This window comes from Patiria miniata, unplaced genomic scaffold, assembly GCF_015706575.1.
Source record: "Patiria miniata isolate m_02_andy unplaced genomic scaffold, ASM1570657v1 HiC_scaffold_20, whole genome shotgun sequence".
NCBI lineage: Eukaryota > Metazoa > Echinodermata > Asteroidea > Valvatida > Asterinidae > Patiria > Patiria miniata.
Genome location: NW_024037059.1, coordinates 25,395,135 through 25,406,468, shown reverse-complemented (window position 1 = coordinate 25,406,468; position 11,334 = coordinate 25,395,135). Strand labels below are relative to the sequence as shown.

The 11,334-nt window shown below is 41.7% G+C and overlaps 1 protein-coding gene across 1 annotated transcript; it reads left to right on the top strand.

Annotated features, from left to right (window-relative positions):
• The first annotated feature begins 84 nt into the window (after positions 1-84).
• On the top strand, positions 85-8,499 carry LOC119728378 (NAD kinase 2, mitochondrial-like). Its single transcript, XM_038200594.1, has 8 exons — positions 85-590; positions 1,883-1,971; positions 3,111-3,368; positions 4,650-4,877; positions 5,279-5,374; positions 5,856-5,911; positions 7,006-7,183; positions 8,179-8,499. The coding sequence occupies exons 1-8, from the start codon at positions 285-287 to the stop codon at positions 8,312-8,314; spliced, it is 1,347 nt and encodes a 448-aa protein (XP_038056522.1). The 5' UTR covers positions 85-284; the 3' UTR covers positions 8,315-8,499.
• Positions 8,500-11,334: the final 2,835 nt, after the last annotated feature.

The window sequence follows — 11,334 nt, the reverse complement described above, 5'->3', positions numbered from 1 at the left end:
GAGAGGATATAAATTTGAGGCCAAGTTGATGGGGCGAAGTGACAATGTTGTGAAAGAGTATGGGGCGAAATGTAAATGGGGCGAACTGACCGACAACAACATAAAGGTCGAAGGTCATGCATGCTTGTTTAGTCGAGTGCGCACGTACGCTGTTTACATGATTCATTGATTGATAAATGACAGGCTGAACATGACCGCTGGCAAACACTAAACTGGATTTCTGACTGTCTGTGTCATGTGTGTTCAGAGACCTGGAAGGCTGCCCTAGCATTAGAAGGACATTAATGATGTCTCGCTCCCGGATTGGGTTTTGTGCAACTTGTTTCGGCTTGCACATAAATCGACTTGGCAACATCGCAAAAACTGGCAACTTTAGTACTTTGTCTTTGATCAGACGACTGTTCAGGTCTTCATCGGCATCATCAAACTCGCCGGACACGGAGCAGCCAAGAAGAGGGGGCGGTACTGAGTATGGAGGGGAGGGTGTCCCCTTCAGGCCAAAGAGAGCATTAGTGGTGTCGAAACTGTCGCGATATTCATTCGAAAGGAAACGATTTCATGATCTTGAGGAAGAGGGTTTGAAACAATTGGTGTGTTATCATGGTTATTTTCGATATTTTTCTAATTTTTGGCGATTGTGTAATTATGGGTCCCATTCCTGTAAGACAACGAAAATCCATTTTTTGAGTTTCTTGCTTGTTTATATGTATGTTGTGGAGTGCCGTATGTGGCCTCGTGGTCTGGAGCATTGAATTCGTGGTCTGTGGGTAATTCTGCAGGTTGTGGGTTCGAGTCCAGCCTGGGGTTATGGTGTGTGTGCCCTTGGGCAAGGCACTTTGTCACTCATTGCTTCTCCACACCCAGGAGTAAATGGGTACCTGTGAGGGCAGAGGTGGCCATTGTGATTGAATTAGCTTCCTTGCGCCGAAATGGCAGCATCAAGCTGTATACTCCCCAGGGAGCTGAGATGGTATATGGAATGTTTAATTGGCCCAATTATTAGGGGTAATAATAATGTAAAGCGATTTGATCTTAGTTAAAAGCGCTATATAAGAACCTGTTATTATTATTATTATTACCTGTGAGGGCAAAGATGGTTATTGTGGTTGATTTTAGATGCTTTACCCCAAAATGGCAGCATCGAGCTGTATACTCCCCAGGGAGCTGAGATGGTATTTGGAATGTTTCATTGTCCCAATGAGCAGGGTAATAATGATGTAGCGCCTTGAGCACCAATAATTGTGGATACGTGTGCTTTATAAATACCCATTATGTATCTATCAACCCATCACTCAGTCAAGCTGAAGAAGTCATTCATTTGCTATTTCCAAAGAAAATTGTTAAACTGTAAAAAAAAATAAAAAAAAAAAAACACTGAAATTAACTACCCTATTTTATTCTCATGAAAAATATTTTGTGTATGAAAACAACTTCCTTTTGTTACGAAGGAACGTAACGAAGTTGATCCAATTGAAATATACATTAACCCTAACCCCTTGGGCTCTTTTACTTGAAAGTATTCTGAATCCACCAAAATCCATCAATTTTGCCATAGCTCGGGTCATTTTATAAATTTAGGGTCCAAAGTGGTACATTTTTTATTTTACCTTGGTACTTTGTAATTAATGACGTCCAATCATTTTTTATTTATTGGGTAGGTAGTGTGCTATTCACTCTTGGAGGATGACTGCATTAAGGAGTGCATCAGAATTATTATAAAATCATAGATGTCAGATGTAACAGGGACAGGAAAAAAAAGCGGATCCAAAATTGACCCATACGAGAAATAATATTGAAAAAAAAATTACTGTAAATTTTCTGAAAGTGATTGTAATTATGTTTTAAGACAAAGATTTTTTCATTTTTTTCTCCCATGTTGCAGCTCCTACAGAGAGGGTCACATTATGACATGTATTTGGAGAAGCACAAAATTCACGTATCTAACGTCAAGAAAGTTGTGGACACCCTACGGTAAGTCTCTCTACTCATTTGACTGTTTTTAAACACCCACTTTCTGTACAGTGAATAAGATTTCTTTTTTTTTGGAGAATGGGTCGGTGGAAATTTGAAGTCTTCATTTGAAGTTTGACGAGAAAAGCTAAAAAAAAAAAAGAGATTGTTGTTTAATTTTCATACACAGAGCGTGCTGTTTATACATCAGTGATTTTATCATTTGCTTTAAACAGAAATCATCTAAAGTATTTCTGGTACTTATTTTCTAGGCACTGTTCAATTGTCATTTGGAAGATTCCTCAAAAATGTTAGACTATTGAGTGAAATAAAGACCTTTCGTTTGTTTGTAAACATTGAGTGCCATTTTGTACAGGATGCCATGGGTACACAAAGGAAACAGCCCCCCCCCCTCCCCCCAGAGTTGTAACGAGTCACTAATTTTTGTGACTCGAGTCGAGTCACTTAAAAGAAGTGACTCGAGTCGAGTCGAGTCATTGGGTCAAGAAGGTCGAGTCGAGTGTTGAGTCACAGTGTGTAGTTGAGTCGAGTTGAGTCGAGTCAAATATTTAGCTTGAGTCAATTCAAGTCACAAATATTTGAACACTACAGGGTGGATAAAAAAAACAAAAACGAGATATTGTTGCAAATTGGAACAGAAGTAGGGCACGTGTAAAAGGGAGATATCCTCTGTTAGGTTGAATCTCCTCTTTAAAACGACACCCTGATCATGTCATTACATTCACGGTTGACTGAGCAGTGACCAATTTTATGAAAGGGTCTCTTTAGAGAATTGCGCCACTTTTCATGGTGAAATATCTTTTTCCCCCACCTGCCTTGATTGGTAACCATAGCCTTTCACAAATGACACCACAAAAACCACAATTGAAAAGTGGCGCAAGTCGAGTCACCAAAAATTGTGACTACTCGACTCGAGTCATTACAACTCTGGCCCCCCCCCCCTTGTTTTTGGACACTATCAGATCGTAAGTGGTGCATTTGCCAAAAGACACAATTTCGCTTACAAAAAAAACAATTACGGTACACCCCCACCCCATCCCCTCTAGCAATGCTCATATGAGACCTTATTCCAAGTTCAGACAAGTAATAAACATTGAGGCAACTTTATTACAACTCTGTTAACCACACCCATATGTCAGGTCGCAGAACATAGAAGTCAGACAAGCCCAGTGGTTTGATCAGAACCTGAACCAGGAGGCCGTACGATGGGCCGACGTCATCATCGCAGCCGGAGGAGACGGCACTTTCATCATGGCGGCCGGTAAAGTGACGGACGACACGCCCGTGCTTGGAGTCAACACAGATCCCAGTAGGTCTGCCGGCTACCTCTGCCTCTCAGAGAAGAACTCTCTGCAGTTTGACGAAGCCCTGAGGAAAATAATGGAAGGAAATTTCAGGTGAATTCTTACCACTACACATTCTGATAATGTTCATTCATCAAATAAACCACTAAGGGAAATTGATGTCAGTATATTTTTAACCCTAACAGAACTCAACCCATCAAACCCCAACAGCATGTTTTGTTGGAATCTGTCGGGATAGGTACAGTACCCCTAAACTGACAGTCTTTTACATTGGGTTGGCACACCTCCAGAATCAAAATCAGAAATATGTGTGGGCAGTTTCCCATATGGTGTTGGAATTTGCCAGGATGGGTATGGTTCCTAGTAAATCATGCTAGGGAGTTAGGGTTAATCTATAGATAGAATTTGAACAAAGAAGTGTGGATGTGAACCTGTGACTTCCAGAATACCGTACCAGTGCTCTACCCACTGAGCTTCGGTTGATGTTGGTAGTCTTCCTAACAAGCCTCTGTACTGATGACTTCACGCTTTGTTTACATGTGTGCTTTCTTATGGGAGTCTAGTGGGGACGACAGTTTCGTAGCCCCATACAAAAGCGCACACGTTAACAAAGTGTGACGCCATCAGTACAGAGGCAAAGGCTACATCCGAATCAACTGTCTAGAGCTAGATCTAGGTCCGCACCCATTGAAAATACGCGGGGACGCGCTGACAATAGACGTAGACGTAGCTCTGGAAGCCCGTTTCGGACACGGCCTTATTAGTCAATGTCTGTTCATGGGGCATTAGTCGGAGTACATAAACTTTTATGTGCCATCTGGCAAGGGATCAACTAAGGGTTAATTAGCTCAGCAAACAGAGCACGGATAAAATATTCTGGAGGTCACTGATTTGAATCCCACTCTTGTCAATTTCTTTAACCCTAACCTTCCCAAATCCTCCCAAATCCTCTTTGCAAAATGGAGGACTTGGCAGGATTGAGGCTTATGGCAAAAATGTGTGGCTGATTTTGGAGGATGGAATGTGTCAAGGTCTTAGGCCAGACCGTGTGTTGTTTATAAATACTCAGCCGTGCATAAAGTTAGGCCTAGATTTTACTTGAAATCTTCCGCACTGCTCCAGGATGTCACTGGCTCTGCCTGAACATATTGACAGTGATTGCCAGAGGATTTTGGAGGAGTGAGGCAGTGGTCACCCCTCCAAGGACCACATTCCAGGAATAACGGAGGATTTTGCAGGATTGAGGCTGTATGCAATTTTTACATGGAGGCAGTTGGAGGATTTTGCAGGATTGAGGTTACAGCCTATCAAAAATGCCTTGGGAGTTGGGCTTAAAGATTTTCAAGGCGTACCCTTTCCGTCTTTTTGAGACAGGTGGAAGTGGCGACAGCGAATCCGCACCACCGTCGAGAGCGGTCTGATCAACGCTGAACCCATTGATATCCATGAGCAACAGCTAAGGTTACCAGACCATCAGTACGAGCACTGGAATAGGGAACAGCGGATGCGGCAGGGGTTAGAGAAGAGAGTGGAACCAGGGCCCACCGTACTGCCGGTCAGGGCACTCAATGAGGTCTTTATCGGTGAATCACTCTCATCGACGTGAGTATCAAGACAGCCGTTCAAAAGAGTGTTGGCCTGAAGAAAAAGGCATCTAAATTTAAATGTGGCCAGAGGAAATGACACACCCAGCTTGGGGGCGGAGGGAGGGGGCTCTTGGTCCTCACCTATACCCCCCCCCCCCCATGGACATCAATCAGTTGAGGGGGGGGGAAGGGCTGTGTCCTTTTGAGCGATCGATGACCATGTGTGGTCATTTTACAAAAGTTGGCATTTTCTCTGACATCGGCTAAACTTCGGCTCGATGCTGAAACAAAAGTAGCGCTTCGAATCACTCTCCTCAATGCCTTGCATCTTCCAAGGTGTAAAAAATGCCATGTCTCACATAATACCGGTCAACAATTGTTAAATGTGTAATTCATCCTGTATTTGTTCTCTTACAGTGTGTCGTATTATGAGATATCTGTGGATGGAAGCCCCATGGTTAAGCAGAAGAGCTCAGGAATCACTATCTGCACTGGCACAGGCTCTACATCCTGGTAGGTTTTAGCATCCATTCAGAGTAATTTAGTACTTAGTACTAACATAGCACTTAGTACTAACATAGTACTTAGTACTAATTCAGTTTTTAGTACTAACTTAGTACTTACTACGTACTTAGCACTTAGTACTAACTTAGTTCTTAGTACTAACTTAGTACTTAGTAGTATTAAGTACTTATTACTAACTTAGTACCTATTAATAAATTAATACTCAACCTTTTGTACTTTGAAGAAAGCATAAAATGAACCTGACACTGTTATATATTTTGTGCATATATCCCTATATCTAAACAAAATATAAAATAAACTTTTTGTGCCTAGAAAGCTGTACAATTAAATCCACATGATCATAAGAGCCAAAAGGTTCTTGAAATGTCCTTTAAAATGGCAAAACAAGATTAAAAATAAAGGTAAATGTGACGCCTAGATGATTCATTGCATTGGTCCCGTGATGATAATGTATTTTGTTTGTCTACAGGTCCTTTAATATAAACAAGTTGTCGCACCAGGGTGTCAGCGAACTGTTAAATATAAGTAAGTACTTTTTTCCTAGCCATTTACGGTCTGACGTGATATTTTTGTCAGTGACACTGATGTTTGAATTGTACACAGTCTAGGCTGCCAGTGAACTCCGTTCACAAATGGGCTCCGTGCGCGAACAATAGAGGGCGCTTATTTACACCTTGGAGAGCCCCGTGGACAGGACACACCACATGCGCGCACCTGATCGTGCCCGTATGGCGCAAAGAACGCACGTCTGAATGTTCACAAAGCACAGCGTCTTTGCATGAGCATCGGGCGTTGTTAGCAATGCGTTCGAATGTCACTCAATGTGGTCTCCCCCAATTCTCCCTTCCTCACCAATTGAGGGGGTAGTTGCGCACGGAGCCTATAGTCTATGGTGCTTTGTGACCACTTTCGAAAGGGGCGAACCTGTGTTCACAGGAACGGAGTGCCCATCTCTCTTTCGAAGCGAGTGGGCCAGACTCGAGTCCATGAAATGCTGCTGTGGGGGGATCGCCACACCTCCTCCACAGCGAGTCCGTTACCTTCCCAGCATTGAATTATGCCGGTACCCATTTAACACCTGGGTTGAGAGGAGTAATTGAGGTAAAGCGCCTTACTCAAGGGCACAACACGCATGGCCACGGCGGGGCTCGAACCCACAATCCAACGATCATGAATCCTACGCTCTACCGCTAGACCACACGTGACCACACGTACTTACGAAAGTACGCATGTAAACAGAGCGTGACGTCACCATGTCTCAGATCAATTCCAAGAATAGTTTTGTCACCAAGCCCGATTGTCACTGTTTAATTTTCTTGTACAAAAGGTATGCGTTCTTTCAGCAAAACGAAAACAATTCACACACATCCCTGTGATTTGTTTTCGTTTTACTGAAAGAACACTTACTGTTTTGTGATCCGTAGACAGAACTTTAAAATGGTGGTTGTGTTTAAAAGTCCGTAACTTGAAAGTACATGAGTGATTTGAATGGTTCTTGTACTAAAAGAAAGCTTATGAATTGGGCTTTCATATCCTAGATTTTGAAAGTGCTACATGCAGAACTTCACTAAAACAATGGTCCCGACATTTGGGTTTCGTTTTTTTTACTCACCCTGTAGTCAATGAAGAGTCTGATGTGGACATACCAATCACACAAGATCTCCTAGAGAGAATTGCCTCCAAGTTCAATAGCTCGCTGCTCTTTGACGCCAGCGTGCCTACCCTTGCCTACACGGTCCGCGACCCAGTCGTCAACGGGGTCTTCAATGCTAACTTACCAAGGGGATTTGCCAAGAAGTAAGTGTTCAGTACCAATTGACCTATCGCTGTTTGCGAGTTAGCCACGCCCCTTAGACAACCTTATGGAATTTTTGTACACTTAAGTTTTGTTTGTCTCAGATTGTGTGCGTTCCACATCTATTTGTACATCATGTAATTGGACAATGTCTGTATGTAAGGACATTTTAAGGAAAGAATGTAGTATCCAGACACCACTTCTTTGGTTGTGCACAAAGTCTATGGAAAGTTGAGTGCATTTCAAAGTATTTTCTAACAAAATTTTAAAATGTTTCTCGGTCCCAGATTCATGTCTTTTTAACATTTTTGCAATGATGGGCCTTCATTGAGATGATATATGATGAAAAAAGTGGGGTCAGGATGCACCATTCTTTCCCATTTTAATTATGACATTGTTACTTCTTATCACTCAAAACAAAAACAACATTATGGTACATTTTATAAGAAAATATGTGATATGTGCCCTCAAGGGCAAACCCTGTAAGTTACATCACAGCAGACATCAATAGTATATTAAATGTGACTTCTCACTCCCACATGGCACAAACAAGTTTACAGCTATTCATAAGATGGAATTTGCGTCGAGATGAAAATTCCATCTTACAAATAGTTTCAATGCGGTACCCGCTGCTACATCAGATTCGAACCAGCCAACCGATCCCGTGAGCTCGGTGGTCGAGTGGTAAGACGTTTGCATTAAAAAGCAGGAGGTCGTGGGTTTGAGTCCCACCCAAGTGATTTTTTTCTCACTTTCACTCAGGGGGTAACACACTGAGTATACAGTGTTTGTACGTCGGTGAAGGGCAAAAATGTAGTATTAAAGTTTATAGCTTCTAACTAGGATGAAAGACATTGACATTTTTGGGAAACCGCCAACGTAGCGCTGGATAGCTCAGTTGGTAGAGCACCTATACAGCATTCAGGAGGTCCTAGGTTCAAACCCCGCTTCAGTCAATTTCTTTCTTCAATCGTTGTCGTTATATTTAAATTCACAGGATCCGTCTACGGTCGCGTGGTTGGGATGCCTGCCTAGTCATGGACAGCGGGTCGTCGTTTGTCTTCAACGACGGCGCAATAGCAACTCTGGAGATCACCGAAGATGATGCTTTGAGAACATTTGAACTAGATTAGGCTCTTCTGTAGGCTTGCCCCACGACAACGTTTTCTGAATCGATTACGAATCTTTCCAAAAAGTCACAAATGTTTAGGATGAAGTCAAAATTTTTCCAACAGTACAAGGGGAACTACTTAAAGCTATAGTCCATCATTTGCAGCCGGCCGAAAAGTAACTGGCATAATTATTGTTGAAAAACATACTTGGTTGAAAGATAGTAAGGGGACTAAACTTCCTGTGAAATGATTCTTTCTGGGAAGCTGTCATTTTGAAGAAATCAACAAAAGAAGGCCTTTCCAACGGTGCGTCTTCGTTTTGTTATTCGGCGAAGCGCGCGCAAGCATTGGCACGATGCACACGCGTGCGCGGTTGCTATAATTCGTCGGATCAGTGCGCGACATCACGTAACGCTGAATTCAGGCCCAATTCAAAACATGATTCAGCAACTTTTGATTTGAAATTGAGATCCTAGAATGCTGTTTTTCTCAGAATATACAGCTGAAGCTGAGCTGAAACTTCATCAGGTTAGTTGTTCAGTATCCTTCATTAGATTTTGAACACTTTTGTTGCTTCAAACGAACAAAATGCACAAATCACAAATGATGGACTGTAGCTTTAACCCTAACCCTGACAGATGCAACACAGTGCATCGGGTGTAAAAGTCTGATGCACTTTGATGCATTCAGCTATCAACACCCGTGCATACACAGCCCCTTCTGAGACAATGAGAGTCAGTCCCATTGAACAATGCCACAGTTGTATCCTGCTGCAGTTGGTAACCTCAGACTCTGAGGCAGTTTGGCCTGGAGATTTTTGGCCTGATGGATCTTGCTATACTGAGCAGGCTTGTCATTTTAACATGTGTTGAGGTATAAGTGGACTTGCAACTGTAACTTCTAAAAAGACTTTGTTTACTTTCTCAAAGAAAACAACGATTTAAATTATATGAATATAGATGCAGTTGCATTAAGACCAATCTTTAATTATTTTTGGTTATGCAATAATTTTATTAAGGGGAAAATTCCTGATGTGCTTGTCTTGATCACAATATCAAACTAAGTCTTTTTCTTTGAGATTAATTATGTTTTATTTGTTTACCCTGGCAAGTCATCAAAGAGTGTATGCCTTTATTTATGGTGTAAATGGAGGACACACACGTGCAACATCATCGATGAATTGAGGCCAGGAACCAAATCGAGGACGACCTCGATTAGAAAACGTGTACAAAACCAATGAGAGCTGTTGCGAAAAAGTTAAAACAAAGGAAAAGGGAAGAGGAACAATAGAAAATCCTCGATTTACACCATAAACAAACCTGTATGACTGTGTGTGTGTGAAACCTCATTTTGTGGTGAAGATTGAAAAATTGAAGCATTCATAAAAGAACAAAGATTATCAGGTAGTAATTTTGCCTGTACAGAATGGTGACGTTTTTGCGTTTGTAAAACAAATATGACATTATTTACGTCACTCGATTATTCACTAATTACTGTTTTCCTACATTTACATTACCAAAGGGACATCAACACCGACACAGTATTGTGAGGCAGTGTTCTGTCCAGGACCTAGTTATGGGTAGGATTTCAACTTATAGGAAAAACTTGGACCGTATTGTGTGAACATTTCATTGCCCCTATATTTTGTTCCTGCGAATCCTATCGTACAAAGAGTGTACGTGTTCTACATAACCCCCGAGGACCGACACACAAAGGGAGAACAACAGATCCTTTCAGTCCTCGGGAGTTGGGTCTTTTGTTGGAAACAGTCCTCTGTATTAAGTTTGTGTGCTTAGTCTATGGGAGAGTGTTATATTACAGGGACAAAGGGAAACACAAAGCATTGTCCTTGAGTGTATGGTAAAACAAGAGTGGGGTGTTTGGTCCCTTCAAGTACCAAACAAGTATACTAGTATCAGGTGTGTGTAGTGTGGCCCGCAAGTCTGTGATATAGCATTGCATACACTGGAAGAAAGCTCACAGTTATCAAATGTTACTCTGCAAAATGTGTTAATTTCTTGCAGAGTAAAACTTTAAATTATTGGCACGGCAATATAAACAATAGACTTTATTCACGTCTCGGCCATATTATTATTAAATTGAACGTCAGGTGAAAGTGAGGCTTGGTACGCAATCCAATAATTAAATAGTCTGGCACCCTCCCATTCGACAGTTTAAACCTGTAAAATGGAGTCGGGAACACGGTCGAAAATGGCTTCTCCGTGAATATATTCCATTGTTGACATCTGCGACAGCTGGACATGATGTTCATATCACCCTAAGAAGGTATTGAGGAAAGAATGTTGCAACCTGACGCCACTTCAGCGGTTGTGTACGAGTCTATGGAGAGTCAAGACAACTTTTTTATGTATTTCCTAACAAAATTGGAAATGTTTCTCAGTCCCAGATTCATGTCTGATCACCATTTTTGCAATGACTCCCCTTCATTGAGATGATATATGATGAAAAAAGTGGCGTCAGGTTGCAACTTTTTTCCCGTATTAAATCCTCAGGTATATAAACAAAAGGCAACAATTGTTGACAACTTTTCAATATCTGTGTATATAATTAATGTACAAATATGCAAATAAGTAGGCGGGAGCTTCCAGTACTGAACGATACTATAATGAAGCATATTGTTTCACATTGTCTGCAAGGTACATTATTAAACTACTGCCTGTAATATTTGGAAGCAAAACTTTAATTGTGTAAATTTTGCAAACTACATAGAGAATGGGCTCTGTTGCTTTGCATGGTAGCACACTCGATTTTGTATAGATGGATTGCATTCGGCCGCCATCTTTGAGGTGTGTTTTGTTTTGTTAATTCATTAACAATGAATGCGCAACAGGTCTGCTCTATGCGTATCCCTGTTGAACACGCATCAAAGATGTGTGTGTAAAGCCTGTCACGTACGAGCCGATACAGCCCATCAGGCCGGCGTTTATCTCCGGTTTGAGTGGCATGAAACAAATGAGAGTATTTCTATTCCCCCTGGATAGGATGCCAGTCCATCACAGGCTAATGCCGGAACCCATTTA

Bases quoted from the DNA above. Each gene is read 5' to 3' on its own strand.
- LOC119728378 (XM_038200594.1), top strand. From the start codon at position 285: ATGATGTCTCGCTCCCGGATTGGGTTTTGTGCAACTTGTTTCGGCTTG. The intron at 591-1,882 runs GTGTGTTATCAT...CCCATGTTGCAG, and splicing joins AAGAGGGTTTGAAACAATTG to CTCCTACAGAGAGGGTCACA. The intron at 7,184-8,178 runs GTAAGTGTTCAG...TTAAATTCACAG, and splicing joins CCAAGGGGATTTGCCAAGAA to GATCCGTCTACGGTCGCGTG.